This window comes from Globicephala melas, chromosome 15 (assembly GCF_963455315.2).
Source record: "Globicephala melas chromosome 15, mGloMel1.2, whole genome shotgun sequence".
Lineage (NCBI taxonomy): Eukaryota > Metazoa > Chordata > Mammalia > Artiodactyla > Delphinidae > Globicephala > Globicephala melas.
In genome coordinates, this window is record NC_083328.1 from 22,178,942 (window position 1) to 22,200,843 (window position 21,902).

Below are 21,902 nucleotides of genomic sequence, written 5' to 3' on the forward strand. Positions count from 1 at the left end.
TTATGACTTTTTATTGTTTGGGCATTTGTTGGTTGCTGTGGATTTGTGACTCTTTTCTAAATTCCTACAAAGGCATCTTAGTCTATTGTTGTTTACTTGATGTTTTAGTGAGGGAAAAAGGCCCTGGAGCTTCCAAGACTGACTTCTTGCACCTCTAGAGGTACCTTAATTTAAAAAATAATTTCCTCAAATATTCAGGAATTAAATTATCCTCTTTTATTTTGTTGTAATAATAATAACAGTAATTTTATTGAGCACCTACTATATGCCAGACACTGTTATACACACTTGACCTTTTAAAATAATTAATTTGAACTTTACTACATTCTAGGTAGTATTATTATACCCTTTTCATAGGTGAGAAAACTGAGGCACAGAGGGTAACCTACTGTCCATGTGGAACTAAGACAGACACATGGGGAATAAAATTGTAAGTCTTCAATAAGTAACATGAAGGCTCTTCATGGTTTTATGTGACTTAAGACGAGGGGGTTACAGTAGACCCGAAGACGTTGGCTGGATCACACCTCCCCCCAACTTCTCTTGGCGCTATAAATGCTTTAAAATGGGATCTCAGACCTTGAGCTACACTCACAGTGGAATGTGACTGTGGTAGTGGATTGGCCACATTAGTGCCCCTTTCCTTTGAATCAGGAAATAACATGTAGCATATGATCCTAACCAGGAAGGCAAGAGAGGTCCAAACCCAGCCCTGTGGTGGGTGAATAATCAAGGGGATGAAGTGAAGTGGAGTTTCAGAGAGATGACAGACCTAACCCGTCGTGCAGCCAACGTCTTCACACAGACCTGTGGCCTCCAGGAGGGAGACCATCTAGCTTTGATTCTGCCTCGAGTGCCTGAGTGGTGGCTGGTGATCGTGGCCTGCATCCGAACAGGTCAGTGAGCCAAACAGACCTTTGGGCTCACCTAGAGCCAGATTGTCCTGAAATATTAGGTGTTTTCTCTTCCCCCCAATTTTTCTTCTTCACAGTCTTTCTTTTTCTCAGACTCACTCAAATATTATTTTACTCCGTCTCATCCACTCTCTCCCTTATACTTACACCCTCTCAAACACAATGTCATAATTCTCTCTCTGTCTCTCACACACACACGCACGCACACACACACACACACACACACACACACACTTTCTCTTACACGGTCTCAGACACTCTTGCTTCTTTATAAGATTCATCAATTGTTAACGTTTTGCCATATTCGAGCCCTCTCTCCCAGTGAGTCATTTAAGAATCAGTTGCAGACACTGTGACACCCATAAACACCAGATAAACACTGCAGCATGCGTCTGCTAAGATCCAAGACATTTCCTTCACATGACCACAGTAGAGTTATCACACAAGAAGTTTAAGACTGATGCAATAGAGTTACCTGATATACATCCATCGTCAAAATTCCTCGATTGTCCCAATAATGTCCTTTATAGCATTTATTTGGTTTAAATCAAAAATCCAATGCATTGCATTTAGTTGTTATATCTCCCCCGTCTCCTTTAATCTAGAATGTTTCTCTACATTCTACACTGTCTACATGATGATGACAATTTTGAAGCGTCTAAGCCAGTTGTTTTGCAGAAGGCCCATCAAAATGTGTATTTCTGACTCCTTCTTCATGATTATCTTCAGGTTAGACATTTTTAGCCCAGGCACTAGAAGGGCAACATTGTGTCTTCCTTGGTGCCTCACATTGGGGATATATAAAGTTGGTTTGCCCTAATATCATTGATATTATCACTTTAGAAAGGTAGTATCCACCTTTGTAAAGGTACCTTTTCCTTTTGTAGTTAGTAAGTAATCTGTCGTATAATATTTATGGGACTGTGTGAATATCCTGTTCCCCAACTGTCTTTCACCTTATGGTTTGACAATCCACTGATGATTCTTGACTGAATTGAATATTTTAATGGTGGTCTTTTATTAGGATTTTCTATTTATATCATTCCCTCTACATTTATTAGTTGGCATTCTTCTATAGAGATTTTCCTTTTAATTGCTTATCTATGCATTAATCTATATAATCAGTATGGGACTCATGGATTCTTTTTCGAATCACTTCAGTTGTTCTATAATGCATGCTCATACAACAATATGTCGTGCTCTTGGTCACATATTCTCTGTCTCATGTTTTCTCACAAATAGTTGATTAATCCGTCAAGATCAAGAATTAACAGCAGTGGCTGAGGGAGTATAGAGAAGTCATGCCATCTGTATAGTGAAGAGATGGTCCATGAGAAACCCAAGACATGACTTGAGATCTCTGGGATAAGAAGAATTAAAGAGGAGTAGAAGCAAAGGACGGAAATTCCAAGAATGGTCATAGCACATGGAAATGCTTAGAGTCAGGAGTAGCCTATACGAAGAATGGTCATCTTGAAATAGAGAATAGAGTTGTGCGAGAGAAAGATGGAGAGTGAGCAGTGCCCTCAGAGTCAGGATGGGGAGTGTGGTGTTTTCCTGGAGACGGGGTCCAGGTGTTAGTGGGGAGAAGAAATGTGGAGGGGAAAAAGTCAGTGCTCTCTGGAACTAAGCAGGCTAATAATATGGAAGGTGGGTAGTAGGAAGACTCAGGACAGGGCATCTGGTGGAGAAATTAGAATGCAATAGGGGCACACAAGACTTGAGCTAATTGTTGGTGATGGAAGATGGAAGGGAAAGTAGAAAAGTTCAAAGGACATTGCAGTTAACTTTGGGTATGACGAACGAAGGAAAGAGAGGAGATTCAAGATGACACAAGGAATGATGACAACAGATGACAAGAGATTCACGATGACAGAGAAGGAAGTGAGAGGAGAAAAATGGGGGCAGGGAGGCAGAGTCAGGGACACTGTCCTACTTGTATCTTTCCCAGATCCTGTGTAAATTTGTATGGAGAAGGACTCACCTGTCTACTGGCTAGATCCATTTAGAGTAGAAATTATTAGGGCAGGCTTTTCAAATTTTAATGTGCATAGAAATCCCTTGGAGACCTTGTTAAAATGCAGATTCTGATTCAGTAAGTTTGGGGTGGGGGGTGAGATTCTGTGTCTTAGGGGGTGTTGATGCTGTGGACCATCCTTTGCATACCAAGAAGTTAGGGGATGTCTGTGCAGATAAACCAGATCTGACAGCCAAGGTTGTGAGGCTGTGAAAGAGATACCAGAACAGGCAGTTTCTTTCTCATCCCTAGGGATCGTCTTCATGCCAGGGACCACCCAGATGAAGGCCAAGGACATTCTCTACCGACTACAAGTGTCTAAAGCCAAGGGCATCGTGACCACAGATACCCTTGCCCCAGAGGTGGATTCTGTGGCTTCTGAGTGTCCTGCTCTGAAAACCAAGCTCCTGGTGTCTGACCACAGCCGTAAAGGGTGGCTGGACTTCCGATCACTGATGAGGTGAGTTTCTGGTCTGATGAATGTGCTTTCTGAGGAGTGGCAGGAGAAAGCCACTCACTGCCTAGTGCTGGTACAGAAGCAGCCAGTGGGAGGAAGCTCACCAGGTCTGAGCTTCTCTTCACAGCTATGTCACTGATTTGCTGTGCAACCTTGGGCAGTTCCTACTCCTCTCTTCGCTGCAATTGTTTTATGTATAAAATGGGGAAATTGAACTTCTATGGCTCTCTCACTAAAATATAATCACCCCTGTGCAAAGGAGATGTGTAAAGTCAGAGGGTTATTATGTTGCATGTTCCTTGTAGGTGGGGAATCTGAATATTATTTTTATGTAAATAATTAGCAATTAAAGAAGTTGAACAAAAGGTTAAGATGAATTTTTACAGTAAAACATGGTACTGAGGAAAAAATGACAGGCAGCTTTAGGAGCAAACACTTTCCATGTCCTAGGGGGTGGGTGTCTATAGGGACGCCTTGAAGGAAAAGTTAGGGAAGTGCTGAAGGTAAGAAAGACCCCTCCACCTCCAAAACTCTGATTCTGCAAGTCTTCAGGCATTTTTCATGTCACGCACAAACCATGCTGGATTTGTTTTCTTGAAGTAATTCCACAGTTTTTAAAGCTCTTTACTTCAACCCCCAAGGGCAAATATTACAGTGAAATCACATCTTATGCTAGATTCTAAAGTCGGAGAATTAGATTAAAATAGCTTAAACAAAGAATACTCATTAAAACTCGCCTAAATTTCCCAGACTCAGTATGGTATCATTTCTCCACAAGAGCCAGGGCTCCCTCCAGCACTGGGATTGCTTGCAGCCTCTTTGACTGAGTACTGTAGGAAGCTTGCATTTACAATTGTAATAGGCCCAAGAAAGAGGCTCTCAGCCAAGGAGAAGCTCCCCAAGAACCGAGGCCGACGGAGGGAGCTACGGATTCTACCTTCCACCTCCAGCTCATGCTAGGGCAGATGTACATATATATATTCCCTACACTGTCGTTCTCCCTAGCTTTCTCTTTCCCACCCTTCAACACCAAGTTTATGAGGTTAAATTCCCGTGAAGCTAGTCTGTGTAAAATACAAGGTTAGCAGTGTGACTAAAAGCATAGTATATGGATCACACTGTCTGAGTTTGAATCCTGGCTCTGCAACTTGCTGGCTATATGTCTTCAGGTAAGTTACCTAACCTCTCTGAGCCTCAGTTCCCTCATCTACAAAATGGGCATAAAAGTAGTACTTACCTCTTAGGGTTGCTCTGAAGATTGAATGAGTTCTTATTTGTAAATCATTTAGAGCATTGTGTGGAATCATTGGAAATACTATTTCAATGTTTATTAAAGTAAAAATAATCCATCATATTTTCCCCACTTTTTAAAATGAAGAAATGTCAGTCCACTTATCCAAGTCACCCATAAACTTTGTTTGGTGCCTAATACTGGGAGTTGCAAACCCCAGTTTTCTGACTCCAAGACTCATAATTGTTTCTTTTGCTTCCCCAGAGGATGGAAAAACAGGAAACATGACTTCTGTCCTTTTGTATTGAATCCCTTTGCAGATCAGAATCCCCAGTTCACACCTGTATTAAGTCAAAGACCCTGGACCCAATGGCCATCTTCTTCACCAGTGGGACCACAGGCTTCCCCAAGATGGCAAAGCACAGCCATGGACTTGCTTTGCGATCCTTCTTCCCTTCATGGTAGGAGAGAGGGCACCAGCTTAGAAGCTGGGCCACAGATCTGGGGTGAAGTGTGTTTGTATATGTGTACGTGCTGGGAAAGGAACTCTTGGTGGAATTGACCCCGTGCTGTTTATCCTTTCTGCTCTCTTTGGTTCAGACCCCTAAGGGTGTGAGAAGTATAGGCTGACAGAGGCATCTGAATGACAAAGGAGGCACATTTGGGTCCTGCCTGAGCACCTTCACAGGAGGAATGGAGGAGATGTGGGTGGAAACAGCAGGCATTCTGCAAACCACACAAATGACAAGCCCCTGTGTCCCTGTCAGTAGTTCCAGGGTTTGGTGGGGAAAGATAAAATGCTCCAGCAATGTGACCTTACGTGACAGGTCCTCTCCTCTCCTTGATTGTGGACAAATCCGGCATAGAGTTTCCCAGTCATGAACTGTTAGGGAAAAATAATACCTGGAACTAAGCCACTCCAAGCCACTGCCCTAACCTGGAACAAACATAGAGGCTGAAGCTGGGTTAGCCATTTAGTCAATTTTAAACCAAACTCTTCTCCCTTCTCTCCATCCCCCAACTAGTAATATTCAAACCAGACCACGTTCTATATACTTTGTACCTTATTAACCAGACCAGGGGGACAGAGAAGGCTTTTTGTAGATAGTTGGTATCTGTGCTAATGATAACAACTGAGTAGCAAAATCCTGGAGGAATGCGGGTGGAGAGAAGGGAAGGATAGTATAATAGTCAGAATAGTATCTGAGGCTAACTGTATTTTGGAGTTAGCAGGAAATTACTGCAACTGAAGACGTCTGATGTCCTCTGGTGCCTGTCAGACACAGGCTGGGTTCTGGCTTTCCTGGGGTCCCTGCTTGAACCATGGACAGCGGGGTCTACAGTCTTTGTCCATCATCTGCCCCAGTTTGACCCCAAGGTCATTGTACAGGTAAGAAGACGAACCTTTCGATATCAACAAACTCCCAGAAAAAACTCATTTCGAGTTCAAAAACTGGATCCAACTGAGAAAATACTTGATTAGCAAAGAAGCCTCTTAGTATAACTCTTAGCATAATATAACCCTGGCTCTGCGTTTCTCAAAGTGTGAAGCACTGAATCAATCATCGTATCAGAATTACATCAAGAGGTAACTTTGAAGAAAACACATATTCCAAACCTTTCCCTAGACCTATGGATCAGACTTTGTGGACCTGGGAACCAGAATATACGTTTTGAGAAATGAAAGCAAACAGAACAAGCTCAGGTCTCCTGGATCCTGGATCCTGGCTCTACCAGGGCCAGGTAGCTGGTGTGTGAATGTTGTATTTGTGTGGCTACTCAATTTAATGACATATTTAGAAACAAAGGCCTTGGAATATGACAGATCTAGTTTCGTATCCCATGATTGACATTTATTAGTGGTTTGCTTACCACTCTGAGCTTCAGTTTCCTTATCTGTAAAATGAGAGTCTTAATGGTTACTATTTCCACAAAATTGTTGGGAATATTAATGAGACGACATAGGAAATGTGTGTAAAGTGCTTAGCCCTGAGACTAGCCCAGAGAGAACACTCAGTAAGTGGTAGCAGTTGCTGGTATGCATACACCATGATAATAACTGAGGTCACCTGCGTGAACTCCTTCAACGTATTTCTCTTCACTTAAAAATTGTCTTTGTGTCTCCGCTCACTCCCCTGCTTTCTGTCTCAGAGGCAGACCTGCCCCTTCACCTCTCAACGTCCAACTCCCTCCCGACACCTGCTGCCGATCCTGTTCTCTTCCCTGCCCTTGTGTTTGGAGCCCCTCTCTATTAATCTTTAACTCATTAAACCTTTTCTCCTGTATTTGCAATCTGTCATTTTTCATTGACTCTACTCCCTCAGTCCATAAACATATTCAAAGTTCCTCATCCTAAGAACACCTGCCCTTCACACTGGTACACCTCGGACCAGCCCCGTCTCTCCTCCCTTAAGGTCAGATTGCTCCACAGAACATTCTCCACTTGCTACAGCTACCGCCTGTTCCCCCAGCTCACCCCTGAACACCGTAGTCATCCAAGGCTCTGCCCTCAACTTTCCCTCCCCTCTAAGCAGCTTCCTGTACTTCCATTTCTCCAGCAGGTACGTCCACTCGGGTGGCTCCCAAAACTGTCCAGTCCTCCCTCCAGGCTAGTTTCCACCTGTTTTTCTGCTGGTTGGTTAAGTTCATCTGCTCATCCCTCCAGCACCTGAAACTGTACCTCCCACTTCTCATTCCCTGCCCCTATGTCAACATCTGCCTCTCCGTCATTATTTTCTGCCTGCATCCTGCCAGTCTCTGAGGCATAGAACTGCACAAACCACAATGAATCCACCTCTCTCCTTCCCCCACCAGGTCTAATTCTTCTTCCCCTACAAGGGGTGTCCCCACAGTCTCACTGTATTTTAAGCTTGAATTATTTCAAAGAACTGAGTCTACAAATTTACCCCAAACCCTGCATTTGAAAGTTCAGTTGTTTAATTTACTTTACAATTATTACTTTCGTGTATTTTTAAAAATAAACTTTTTAACTTACTTGGTTTCAGTCTCTCCTATTGAAGATGGGAGATAGTGACTAAAATGAAAAATGTTAAATTAAAAATTTACCATTCAAATTCACAAAACAAAACTTTCCGTTCATTCCCTCCCTACCCATCCCCTCAACTTAGACTTTCTTGTGTTGCTCCGATAGTACCTGACAAATGCCATGTACGGAATTCATGCTCAATGTAGGTATACTGAAAGAATTAACAGATGAATAAATGGGCTCTCCTAGAGGAGAGGTCAGAATTAAAATGCTAATAACAAATCTATGTTTTAAATCTTAATTGCAAAAATAAAATTTTTTCTCTCCTAACTTTCTAGACTTTATTCAAATACCCTATTACCCAATGCTTTGCTGCGCCCTCTGTATTTCGAATGATTCTGCAGCAGAATTCCACCAGGTATGGTAGATGTGGCTGCGGTTGGTAACAGGAATCTTCGGGTAGGATTTTAAGTAATCTGATGCACTGTGGTCTGACTGATTTTAGCTATGGTTCTTTGAGGATACTGTGTGTGTGTGTGGTGGGGGGTAAATGTTGGTGGTGATATTTAGCAGCTAATCTAATTGGTTCTTTAAACAGGATTCAGAGAACCAAACGAAACACTGAGTGAGCCTTGCATCATTGTGGGTTTTTACTTTAATAAACATTTTTGTTGTCAAGTAAACATACAGAAAACTATATAATATATACATTTACAGATTAATGAATTGTTGAAAATAAAACAGCTATGTAACTGCTCACCGAAGGCCCAAAAATAGGACATGGCCAGTGTCCCCAGAGACCTCCTCATGCCTCTCCATCTCCACTGAAGGAATCCACTGTCTTGGCTTTTATGGTTCATTTCCTTATTTTCCCTCATAGTTTACACAGGAAATATCCCTAGACAAATTATTCTACTTTACTTGCTTTTGAACTTCATGCAATCATACATTATTCCATAACATCTGACTTCTTTTTTCAACATTATGTTTCTAAGAAGTGTCCGTGTTGTTAAATAATGCTGGAGTTAATTTTCATTGCTGTATAACATTACATTTTATGAAAGTAGCACATTTTAACTCAGTTCTATTATTGGGCATTTGGGTAGTTTTCAGTTTGGGACTATTGATGATTAATGCTGCATTGAATTTTTGAACATGTACATAAACACGTAAACACACATTGCTGTAGATCTTCTCTGGGAGAGGAATTGCTAGGTCACACTGACATTGCACCTACTACCTTATTTTCCAAAGTTTTGAACCAAGGTATGCTCATCCTAACCAAGGTAGCAGGGTAGGAGCATTTCCATTGTTCCACATCTCTGACAATATTTGTTTTTGTCCAAGTTTTAATTTTTGCCAATCTGATGGGCATGTAGTATCACACTGTCATTTTATTTTTGCATTTCCCCATGTTTGTGGATTAATTTTTAGCTCACCTGAAATCTGCTCTTTGAACCTTATGGTTGTTTATGTATCTTTTAGCGACTCTGAAATTGAAATGGCTACCTCAGAATCAGAGCTAACATGTTTTAGACATAAAAGACTTAAAATACCAAGGAGTTCAATTTATGAAGATAACTGAAATACAGCTTGATTTTATTCATGAACCCTCAATCTGACAGAATTATGTTTCCAACTATATTTCAAAGCTCATATTACAGCTACTTGTTGTAACGTTCTTGAGATGGTGAACAAACCCCATACAAATTCAACCAGGGCATGAATATTGCTTCTATTGGAGACTCTGCCCATTTTATGTACTTTGGATAAAGCTCAAGAAGAATGAGGAACATACCCTCAATGAAGCCAGCCCTGCTGTCCATCACTACAGTCTCTGTATATATGAGGAGAGGGTGACAAGGGATTCTGCCACCTCCCTCATCCCTACGAGCTGGCTCAGCTCAGCCCCGTGCAAAGTGGTACTAAGACCCCAATCACTTCTACCCATTTCCTTCAGGGAATCCATCATTATTTTGTGATGGTTTTTGTATTATTTATGGAAATCTTCATGGGGAAAATAGATGAGAGGATTTACATCGCACAACGTACCTAGCAAACTACTGCAAATATTCACAGCAGACTTTTCTGTTCTCTCCCAAATTCCTGCTCTCAGGGCTGTTACCTGTGATCCTTCTTCTCTTTACTTACATGGATCCTGGTCTTCCTTGATGTCCCGAGCAATTCATTTCCAACCCCTAATTTGCGTTCTCCAGCCAGAAACACAAAAGGCCTTCAGTTCACATAAGCCCACTCGTCCCAGAAGGCGGTACAGTTCTATTACCATCCTAGCATATCCTTGGGGTCTTATCCCTCAGCCCTTATGGTTTATAAAAATATCCCTCTTAGCCACATAGAATGCTTAGAATGTGTTCCAAGCACACTTTTCTCCCTCTTGTTACATCAACATCCATATTCAATCCTGATCTCCCTGATTTAACCCATTAGCCTCACCACCACCACCACCTACCCCTGCCAGATGAGTTAACAGGTACCAACAGGAAATGACTTCCACTTGGACTTGACCACCAGGAAAATGCCCAGAAGGCAAGTAAGAAAGCGAAGAAGCAGAAGGATGAATGATCCAGATGACAATGCTCTGAGCTCTCCCTGGGCCTGGGGCAGAGCACCCAAGCCCAGTCTGCAGAGGCTCTGTTGACACCTTGCCTTCCCCTCAGCCTCAGGTTCCCCACCCTGGAGCACTGCTGTACCGGTGGGGAGGCCCTGCTGCCCGAGGAGCAAGAGCTGTGGAGAAGACAGACAGGCGTTCTGCTCTACCAGGCCTACGGACAGTCAGAAACGGTAGGTGAAGGGTTCCTCTGGGCCAGTCAGGATGTGCTCGTCCATTGAGCCCAGCAGATGAGCTGAATCCTGCTATGAGTGTGTGCAGAGCACACAGCATTGCTCAAAGCCAGTGGGAGGCTCCAGAGCTCTAGGCTTATTTGTCCCAAATAAATTTGCAGAAAAGACAGTTGCAGCTCATCAACTTGTCAAAAGACCCATGTGCTGAAAACTATTGGACAAAAACTTAGAAAGGGGTCTAAGGACATGGTGCCACTGTACCTGTGATAATTAGTTATAATTAAGGGAGCCCAGGAGGGGCACTGGCATAGAAGGCACTCTCCAGAGACATGGAAGCCACCACTGCAAGTCCTGTCCACTTCACCGTCCCTTCCTAGGCAGCAACCACAGGAGCAGGCCGGAGCTAGCCCCGGAAGTTCACTAGTTCATTTCTGGGTGTTTATGAGGAGAGCACACAGCTTTGATGGTGAGAAACTAGCAGGAGGAGAGATCTTCTATATACATGCCACACACACACACACAGACACACACACACACAGACACACACACACACACACACACACACACACGCACAGACACACACACACACACACACACACACACACAGTGTGATCCCAAAGAGGATCACTGACCAGTCAGGTGGGCAGGGCATTCAAAGAATAATGCATGTCTTGAAGCTCAAGGACTTTATCCATGATAGTATGGGCAGGTATCTCACTTCTAACACATTTTCAATGCATTTCCGATGCTGGACAAGAGCCACTTTCCCCTACTTCCCTATCATCCCTTTAGCTGACAGAGGTATGATTGTCTTCTCAGGGCCTGTAGCAAAATAGCCGTTATAGTTCCAACTGACATACTTTTCTGACATTACTTTGCAAATAAATGATCAGTTACTGGGTCTGCTTCCAGGATTGAGAAATGTTAAGACTCTAGGACTGTCCTTGCTGGTTCAGTTTGCATTCAGACAGGGAGGGTGAGGTTAGAACTATGCGCTACACCCATGACACTAGTCCCTTTGCATCAACTATTCATAACAACAGAATACTCCCCGATACCCGGATGGTGCTTTATTTCTCCAAACGTTTTCACACCTGTCCACTCATTTCTGTGACATTTTCCACGTGCCTGTAGTGTAAGCAGTGACATTGCAGAGGGGAAAGTACTTCCTCTCTCAGGAGCTCAGACCCCAGTTCCGATCTCAGCCTTGCCAGTTATAGGCTTCAAGACTGTAGGCATATCACTGAATCTTGCAGAGTCTAGCTTCCCCATCTCCAAAATGGAAATATAATGCCAGGCTTGCCAGGTTATGATAAGGTAAAAGAAAGAAAGTATACAAAGCTCTGTCCACAGTGTCTAACCCCTATTGCAGCTATGGTTGTCACTGTTGTTTTTAGGTAGGTATTGTGTTTAGAGGCTGGGGGTGCAGACATAGATGGGACAATCTCTATTCTCTGAATGCTCATTATCTACTGAGGGAAACAGACAAGCAACAATAGAAGAGTGGGGAAAAATACCACAGAAAGAGAATCTCCCAACTTCCTTTTATTAGGGCCTGAATGATAGCTAGTAGTAGTTGTTTATTGAATACTTGGTGTGTGCCTGGCACACACTCACAAGCACTCTAAGCGATAATGTTATAATTACCCCCATTTAACAGAGGAGGAGATCAAGGGGGATTACTTGGTACATAGCTAGTGAGTGGTGGAGTCAGGATTCAAACCTTGGTCTCTCTGTGTGTAAAGCGCTTAACTTTAGGAAAGTGATAATTTAGAGAACCATAAAGAAGGAATAAGGTTCATCAGGAAGACATGGGGGTAGGGGAACAACGTGAACAATCTGAATAATCTCAGCACAGCTCTGAGAAGCAGTTGAGGCAGCTACAAGTAAATGGTTGTGAAATATACTCATGGCCCTCCCCGGCACAGGGACACATGTTTGGCATACAGTGGGCACTCCACACCCTATGTTACATGCCCACAGCCGGGCTCACTCCTCTGTTTCTTCATGGCCTCTCCCACTGGACTCTGTAGCCCCAGCACTGGGCTCAGGCCCAGCCCATGTCAGGTGCAGTGAATGTCTGCTGACTAGAGTGGGGTCGATGGCTTCTAGCTTCTCCACGAGGGCTCTTTGCACAGCATCAAATGACATCTGTAAGCAAGGATGCTGTGTTTTTGTGATCAGCCTGGACGCTTCGCCAACCCCAGTTCTCTTCTTTTGTGAACAGGGAATAAGTTGTGGCACTCTCCGGGGGATGAAGATCAAGCCAGGTTCCATGGGGAAGGCCATCCCACCCTACGACGTTCAGGTCTGGTGGTAAAGACGTTGGCAGACATTAGTGCTCGGCTGGGGTTGGACCATTGTGTGACACGAGGTGACAGAACCAGTCATGCCTCCCGGTTGCCCTTCCTCTTCTCCGCCTACTTTTCCTCCAGTTTCCTGGGGAGTTTTCAGTTGAGAACTGCAATGTCCTGGGCGTGAGCGCAGCTTGCCAGGACAGCCAGAGGCCTCATGCACCGAGCCTGGGAAAGAGTACTTGCAGTAGCACAGGCAGCTCTCTCCACTGCTGGTGCCTTTAGTTTTTCCTGATCCGTGTTTCTCGCTTGAAGACACATTTGTGATGTCTATATATGCATGAAACACATAGACCCGTGGCTTGGGTTTTACCATTTGCTGATTTCAAAGACTTTTGACAGTTTTATTCTATTTTCTGACAGGGCTCCTCTACCACAACCCCCTCCCCCAATAACCCCCACTGTGTCACATGAATGAGCCAGGCAGTGTTTGGGTGGGGCAGGAGTGTTGGGGATCCCTGCAGGGTCGGATTCACAGGTCTCTTGCTCCAGATCATTGATGACAAGGGCAACATCCTGCCGCCCAACACTGAAGGAAACATTGGCATCAGGATCAAGCCCACCAGGCCCATAGGCGTCTTCGTGTGCTATGAGGTAAGGCCACACCATCTGCCCCCACATGGCCCAAGAATCCTTGCAGGGAGCTGTGTAGGTGATAAGGGACTGGACTCAACTCTGCATCTTGAGACTTTTCCTTCTTCCTTTATTCACTCCAAGTCAATGAAACCTGTTCTAATTAATCTCAAAGCTCATAGTGTGTTCCCACATCCCTTTCTGTCATAACCCATCTGGCACTTATGGGCTGACTGTTGGGGTAGAAAACAGCCTGGCTTCAGAACCACCAGACTTGGGGTCCAGTGATGTCTTGTGGTTAAGAATGCTGGCTTTGACTGGGTTCACATCATACCACCGCACTTACCAACAGGGTGCAAACAAATCTATTATACTCGCTGAGCCTCCAGGGGCGCTATTATCCCCACTTTAAAGAGGAAGAAACTGCAGATTAGAAGCTTAACGTGTCTTTCCCATGTCAAATAAATGGCAGGCCTAGGATTCAAAGTGGTGTGTTTTGGACCCCAAACTCTAAATGAGAAATCCAGGGACTACAGAAACCTACATTAGAGTATAAGGAAACCTGCTGTAACTCTTCATCAGACAAACCCTAGCTAGCAGTGGCCACTAAGAGGAAAACCTCAGCTTCCAAGATGGACTGTAGAAGGGTAGACAGACCCTGAAATTGATCTCAGACTCCATCTCCTTTCTACAAAGTCACAGCCACTGGTGTCACTGTTGTGCTCACACTGTGGCCTTGGGTGGATGGGTGGGGCCCTGTCCCTCTGTGGTACTATTGTCCAGAAGCAATCATGCAAGCCTCAGCCTTAATTCTCAGTAGCACAGTGTAAAGGTTGGATAAAAGGGAAAATGAACACAGAGTAACAGGTATCTAGATCAGCAGTTCTTAATACTGCCTGCATGTTAGAATCATTTGAGGGATTCTGTTTTTTTAAATACTTGGATCCAACCACAGAGATTCTGGTTAAATTGAACTGGCATGGTCCAAAGCCATGACTTAAAAAAATTGTACATAACATATTTTATTTAGCAAAGATGTCTTGGCATATGGCCACACTGATTTCTCTCATTTCACACGTTCTCATGGCAATGAGACATGTCACTCTTCCATTGAGATTTGTTGGCTTATATTCTGTTCTTTTATTTTCTTTTTATTGAGGCATGACCTAAACCTTGCTAATTAGGGTTTGTCTGATGAAGAGTTACAGCAGGTTTCCTTATACTCTATTGTAGGTTTATATATATATATGATATAAAATTTACCCTTTTCACCGTTCCTGAGCATACCGTTAGCTCAGTAGCACTGAGTAAAATTTACAATATTGCACAACCGTCACCACCATGCATCTGCAGACAATTTCCTCCATCCCAAGAAGCAATTCTGTTCCCATTAAACAACAGCTGCCTAGTCCCCATCTCCCTGCAGCTGGTAACCTCTAATGGTACTTTTTGTCTTTAAGAACTTGCCTATTTTAGTTACCTCATATAAGTGGAATCATACAACATTTGCCCTTTTGTGTCTGGCTTATTTCACTTAGCACCATGTTTTCAAGGTTCATCCATGTTTTAGCAAACTGTCATCTTTTGAGACTGAATAATATTCCATTGTATGTATATACCAAGTTTTGATGGACATTTGGGTTGTTTCCACCTTTTGGCCTTTGTGAATAATGCTGCTATGAACACTGATTGTGCAAGTAACTGTTTGGGTCCCTGCTTTCCCTTCTTTTGGTTATATACCCAGAAATGGAATTGCTAGATCATATGGTAATTCTGTTTAACTTTTTGAGGAATTGCCATGCATGTTTTCCACATGCACAAGGCTTTTAATTTCCTCATATCATTACACTCACTTGCTATTTTCAGTTTATTTTTAATAATGGCCATTCTAATGGGTTTGAAGTGGTAACTCATTGTGGTTTTGATTGACATTTCTCTAATGACTAGCATCTTTTCATGTTCGTATTGGCCATTTGTATATCTTCGGAGAATTGTCTATTCAAGTTCTTTGCCCATTTTTAATTGGCTTGTTCATTTTTCTGTTGTTGTTGTTTCTAAGTTGTAAGAGTTCTTTATGTAGGCTGGATATTAATACCGTATCAGATATGCAGATTATATGCTTTGCAAATATTTTCTCCCATTCAGTGGGTTGTCTTTTCACTTTCTTGATAGTATCCTATGACATACAAAGTTTTTAAATTTGGTGAACATTTTATGTATTCAATATTTGTCTTCTATTTCCTGTGCTTTTGATATCATATTCAATAAATCATTGTGAAATCCAAGGCAAGATTTTCCTCTGTGTTTTCTTCCAAGAGTTTTATAAGCTCAGCTCTTACATTTAAGTTTTTGATCCATTTTGAATTAATTTTCGTGTATGATATAAGGTAACTTCATTCTTTCGCATGTGGACATCCAAGGTTCCAAGCACCATTTGTTAAAAAGACTGTCTTTCCCACTGAATAGTCTTGGCACCCTTGCCTAAAATTAATTGACAGTATATGTGAGGGTTACTTTTTGGTTTCTCTATGCTCTTCAAGTGGTCTGTATGTCTCTTTTTATGAACGTATCACATTGTTTTGTTTGCTATAGCTTTGAAGTAAGTTTCTGAAATCAGGAGTTTAAGTCCTCCAACTTTTTTCTCCTTTCTAAAGGTTGTGTTTGCATTTTGGGATCCCTTGAGATTTTATGTGAATTTTAGGATGGGTTTTTCTATGTCTGAAAAAACACCATTGAAATTTTGATAGGGATTGCATTGTATCTGTAGATAATGTTGGGCAGCATTGTCACCTTAATATTGTCTCAAATCAATGAATACGGGATGCTTTTCCATTTATTTATGTCTTCTTTCTCTTTTTCAGCAGTGATTTTTAATCTTCAGTGTACAAGTCTTTCACCTTCTATACTAAATTTATCCTTAGTATTGTATTCTTATTGATGTTTTCTTAATTTTCTTTTTGGATTGTTAATTGTTAAAGTATAGAACTGCACCTTAAGTTTTGTGCATTGATTTTCTTTCCTATAACTTTGCTGAATTCCTTTATTAGCTCTAACAATTTGTGTGTGTGAGAGAAAGTTTTTTAGGGTTTTGTACATGTAAGACCATGTTATCTGTGAACAGATCTAGTTTTAATTCTGTTTCATTTTGGTGCCTCATTTCTTTTTCTTGCCTAATTGATCTGGGTAAACTTCCAATACTTTGTTGAGTAGAAATGGTGAGATCAGGCCCTCCTGTCTTGTTCCTGATCTTAAGAGAAAATCTTTCAGTCTTTTACCAGTGAGAATGATGTTAGCTAAGCTTTTTTGCCCACACACTTAACTTTTCCGAAGATATCTTTATATGGATTTGACACATGTCTAGAGTCTTTTCGTTTTAACCTGTAAGAATCCCTTTACCATATCTGCTAGGGCATGTCTAGTGGTAATGAACGCCCTCAGCTTTTATCTGAAAATATCTTAATTTCTCCCATTTTTAAGGAGCGTTTTGAAGGCAGGATAGAGAAGTCTTGACAGATAGGTTTTTTTCTTTCAACACTTTAAATATGTAATCCCACCACTTCTGGCCTTCAAGGTTTCCTGTGAGAATCAGCTGATAATCTTACTGAGGATCCTTGTATGTGATGAGTCACTTCTCTTGCTGTTTTCAAGATTCTATTTGGCTTGCAATATTGTGATTTTTATGTATCCTGGTGTGGGTCTCTTGGGATTATCTTATTGGATTTCTTTGAACTTCTTGTATTTGTAAATTCATGTGTTTCATTACATTTGAGAAGATTTTGCCCCTATATCTTCAAATACTGTTCCTGTCCCTTTCTCTGTCTCATTTCCTCCTCTCATAATGGACATGTTTGTCTGCTCGATGGTGTCATGCAAGTCCATTAGGCTCTGTTTGCTTTTCTTCAATTTTTTTCCTGTTTGCTCCTCAGACCCAATAACTTCTATTGTTCTGTCTTCAACTCTCTGATTCTTTCTTATTCCTATTTTAAACTGCTTCCAAACACTTCAGTGATTTTTCTGTTTTAGTTATTGCCCTTTTCTAGAACGTCTGTTTGGTGCCTTTCCATAATTTCCATCTCTTTGTTGATATTCTCATTTTGTCCACATGTCACTTTTCTGACTTCTTGTAGTGCTTTGTCCATTTCTTCCTTTACCTCTGTGACCACATTTAACAAGCTTGATTTAAACTGTTTGTCTAGTAAGTCTTATGTCTGGGCTTCCTCAGGGATGGTTTCTGTCAATTAATTTCATTCCTTTGAATGAGGCATGATTTTTAAAACATATTTATTTATTTTATTTATTTATTTTTTACTTTTGGCTGTGTCGGGTCTTAGTTGCGATACACAGGATCATTGTTGTGGCATGCGGGATCTTTTGTTGCAGCATGTGAGCTTCTCTCTAGTTGTGGTGTGTGGATTTTCTCTCTCTAGTTGTGGCGCATAGGCTCCAGAGTGTGTGGGCTCTGTAGTTTGCAGCATGCGGGCTGCCTAGTTGAGGCAAACGTACTCAGTAGTTGTGGTTCGTGGGCTTAGTTGCCCCCACGGCATGTGGGCTCTTAGTTCCCCGACCAAGGATCGAACCCGTTTCTCCTGCATTGGAAGGTGGATTCTTTACTACTGGACCACCAGGGAAGTCCTGAGGCATGATTTCTGTTTCATTGTATGTCTTGTAATTTTTAGTTGAATATTGGGCCTCTCACTATTACAATGTGGTAACTCTGGAAATCAGATTCTCCTGCTTCCCTGGGGGTTGGGGTGTCTGGGGTTTTGTTGTTGTTCTTGTTTCGTTTTGTTGACCGTTGAAGCCTATAACAGTATGTTTGTTTTGAGACGTTTCCAAACTCTTCTTGCAACGACAATTATTGGCCATGTGTGATCACACTGAAGTTTCTGATCATTTAACTCATGTTCAGCTAATGTTTTGACAGAGATTTTCTTGAGTGTCAAGATGTCAAACAAACAAAAATACCAATAACAACAAAAAGGAGAGAACAACCAATGTACAAGTTAGGTCTGTGCTGGGGTACTCCTTCACCACTTAGCTCAGCTTGCTCTGAGCCTAGAGATCAGTCTGAGGTGAAACCTTAAGGTCTTCTTAGGACTCTTGTGAGCACACGTCTTGCTCAGGTATGCGCGTGGTTTTCTAAATACCGCCATGTGCACAGCTGTCTTGAATATCCTAATTTCTTGAAAGAATCTCACCCCAGCTTCTCCTCCAGACCTTGATGATCTATTGTATATCTCCACCCATAATTTCTTACCTTAGGTACCTTTTAGTTTTGTAGTCTTCCAGGTAGCTTCTATGAACAGTGCCTATTGCTTTTCCCACTTATATTCTGAGTTACATGAACTGCGTGCCTTGCTCAGTCCTCCCATTATCCCCAGACAGGTTACAACAGGTGTGTACAATAATTTGCAAATGAGATCTTCTCTGCTCTCTCTGGTTGGAGCAGGGGCACTGGGAACTGGGCTGCCATCTGCTCAAGACCAAAACTGCCATGCAGGAGAAAGGCTGGAGCAAGGGTGAATAAAATGTCACAAAACTTTGTACCATTTTTAAGATGGATTTTTCTTGATTGGGTATTTATAAGGTTGTTTTAAGCCTTTGACTCTTTCCCAGACGTTGTACATAGTCAATTCAACTTCTTGTACATTTTTTGTAGTTTTTTGGGGGAAATGAGACCTTAAGTCTTCCTCATTTGCCATGTTTTCTTGACATCACCCACCAGTAGCACTTTTTAAAAGTAGTCAAGGTGAAGAACTCAATTTGGTGCCTCTGTAGACTCTGACCCTCTCTGTGTGGTAGATGTGATACTATTCTCCTACCATTCAGGAGCTCTTCAATGGCTCTGAGATCTACTTCCAAGAAGTTCAGGCCCGGAGAGGCAAAGGAATTCCTTCCCTGGGTGTGGGAGTCCCATCTGCAAGGTTCCAATCTCTGACCCTACCTCAGATGATTGACATCAAGAAATATCATTTCCTTCAGGGAAGACGTGTCCACCGGGATGTGTCAGGTCAACTGTGTCAGAGTACACTGAGATGGACAGCAGTTCAAATGGTACATGAATTGGGGGTGGGACTTTTTCTGTACCCTTTGATGTGGTGTCTCCTAAATTTCAGTCATTCAAGTCCACGTCAACTATTTTCTGCCACATCCATCCACCATGTATATTATTACTTACATTATTTTTCACTTTAATCAAATTATTACTTTAAAGCATTTGTTTAAAACAGAATTTGATCTGGTATCTCAAGTGGAAAACAGTATCTCTTCCCAGAAACAGGAGGCAATTATAACCATAACTATAATACACACAAAACATTTTCTTAAATTCTAGCTAATTTCTATTTTCACTAAAAGTTCTGAAATGGTGTAATAACTCTAAATGGAAAATTACCTTTAAAACTGTATAAAAATAAAAAATTAAAGTCAAAAAAAGCTCTGAAATGGAAACTTATCTTACTCTTGGTAGTTCCAGAGCTTTTAAAAATATGTCCGAGAATCTCAATATAATCAGACCAATTGGATGGGACTGTAAAAGGATGCAATTTAATGTTTAAAGATTTTTTTTCTGAAACCTCTTAAAATTATTCCATGTTCCAGAAGAAGATAAATCCCAACACAGTGCTTAGTGGTCACATGCATAGGCTGTAAATTCAAATGCCATCCCTCCCTCTGCCCAGCTGAGTGAGTTTGAGTGAGTTATTGTGCCTCCTTGAACATCAGTTTCCTCTTCTGTAAAATGGGCTAAAAAATGCCAGCCTCACACAAATCTGTAAGGTTCACAGCAGCTTTATGCATAATAGTTAAAAATGAAACTACCCAGACGCCCTTCAGTGGGTGAATGGTTAAACTGTGTCTCATCCGTAACGTGAGATGCTGTTCAGCAATAAATATGACCAAACTATTGATGAACACAGCAATGTGGATGGATCCCCAGAGAATGATACTGAGTTTTAAAAAAGAGCCAGTCCCAAAGGTTATATACTATATAATTCCATTTATGTTACATTATTAAAATGACAAAATTATAAAAATGGAGAATAGGTTAGTCATTGCCAAGGGGTTAGGTATGGGAAGGGAGGTGGAAGAAGGGAGAGGAGAGAGGTGGGTGTGGTTATAAAAGCAACGTGAGAGATACTGGTGATGATGGGACTATTCTGTACCTTGACTGTGGTGGTAGATACATGGACCTACACATGTGATAAAATGGCATAAAACTAGATACACTCACACACACACGAGTACAAGTAAAAAACTGGGGAAACCTGAGTAAGATTGGTGGATGGTATCCATGTCAATATCCTGGTTATGATATTGAACTGTATTTTCTCAAGATGTTACCATTGGGAGAAACTAGGTAAAGGGTACATGAGATCTCTCTGTATTATTTCTTATAACTGCATGCAAATATACAATTATCTTAAAAGTTTAATGAATACCAACTTCATAGGCTTTCTGTGAGGCTCAAGTAAGGTAATATTTTGGGAAGAAAATTCATTCAGCAAACATTTATTGACATCTCCCATCTGTCCGGCCACTGTGTAAATGCAGAGCTTATAACAGGGAATAAAATAGAGTTATGCTCTAGTGGTAATTTTATTTTACTGGAGTGGCACACAAAAGTGAGTTGTTATTTCTAAAAATTGTTCTGGGGACATCCCTGGTAGCACAATGGTTGAGAGTCCGCCTGCCAATGCAGGGGACACGGGTTCAATCCCTGGTACAGGAAGATCCCTCATGCCGTGGAGCAGCTAAGCCTGTGTCCCACAACTACTGAGCCTGCACTCTAGAGCCCGTGAGCCACAACTACCGAGCCCACATGCCGCCACTACTGAAGCTCGTACACCTAGAGCCCATGCTCCGCAACAAGAGAAGCCGCCACAGTGAGAAGCCCGTGAACCGCAATGAAGAGTATCCCCGCTCGCCGCAACTAGAGAAAGCCCGCGTGCAGCAACGAAGACCCAACACAGCCAAAAATAAATAAATAAATAAAAAAATATTGTTCTTAAAATTGGTTGAACATTGTTCACTAATCGACCACGGGCATGCATTGAGTGCTTGCATGTAATGAAAGTAGACTCAGAGAGATTATAAAAAATGCCCAGGTGCCAGGTAGAGCCAGAAGCAGGATTCAAACCCAGATCCGAGCTCATTGTTGTAGCTCATCATCTCTATAAACTCACTGTTTTTGACAGAGGAGTGTCGTTGTCTTTGCAGAGTAACCCGGTGAAGACAGCCGAAGTGGAGTGTGGGGACTTTTACAACAGTGGGGACAGAGCAACTATTGATGCAGAAGGCTACTTCTGGTTCCTGGGGAGAGCCGATGATGTCATCAATGCCTCCGGGTAGGTGTGGCTGACGCTGAACCAGAAGGTACCACCCTCACGAGCCTGGTGGGAGGTAGCATGCCCAGACATTCCTTCATGCCTTGGTGATGGACTCTCAGCCTAACTCTGAACCAAAGTAAGACATCGTGCAAGTTAGAGGCACTGGGAAGGAAGACTTGACTTTGGGCCCTATTTGTTGAGGGACCTTATTCTGTGTGCTCCTGTAGTGAACCACATGTCA

The 21,902-nt window shown here is 42.1% G+C and overlaps 1 protein-coding gene across 2 annotated transcripts in view; it reads left to right on the forward strand.

Moving 5' to 3' along the window:
- The window catches only part of LOC115850094 (acyl-coenzyme A synthetase ACSM1, mitochondrial), a 34,827-nt gene that overhangs the window by 8,725 nt on the left and 4,200 nt on the right, over positions 1-21,902 (forward strand). The window contains exons 2-10 of one of the 2 annotated variants that reach the window (XM_030851845.2): positions 686-896; positions 3,184-3,391; positions 4,940-5,080; positions 5,850-6,009; positions 7,944-8,023; positions 10,284-10,407; positions 12,635-12,715; positions 13,254-13,355; positions 21,552-21,679. In XM_030851845.2, coding sequence (XP_030707705.2) covers positions 686-896; positions 3,184-3,391; positions 4,940-5,080; positions 5,850-6,009; positions 7,944-8,023; positions 10,284-10,407; positions 12,635-12,715; positions 13,254-13,355; positions 21,552-21,679 — 1,235 coding nt within the window. The remainder of the gene's footprint in view (positions 1-685; positions 897-3,183; positions 3,392-4,939; positions 5,081-5,849; positions 6,010-7,943; positions 8,024-10,283; positions 10,408-12,634; positions 12,716-13,253; positions 13,356-21,551; positions 21,680-21,902) is intronic. The other variant, XM_070043559.1, reaches the window with a different exon arrangement.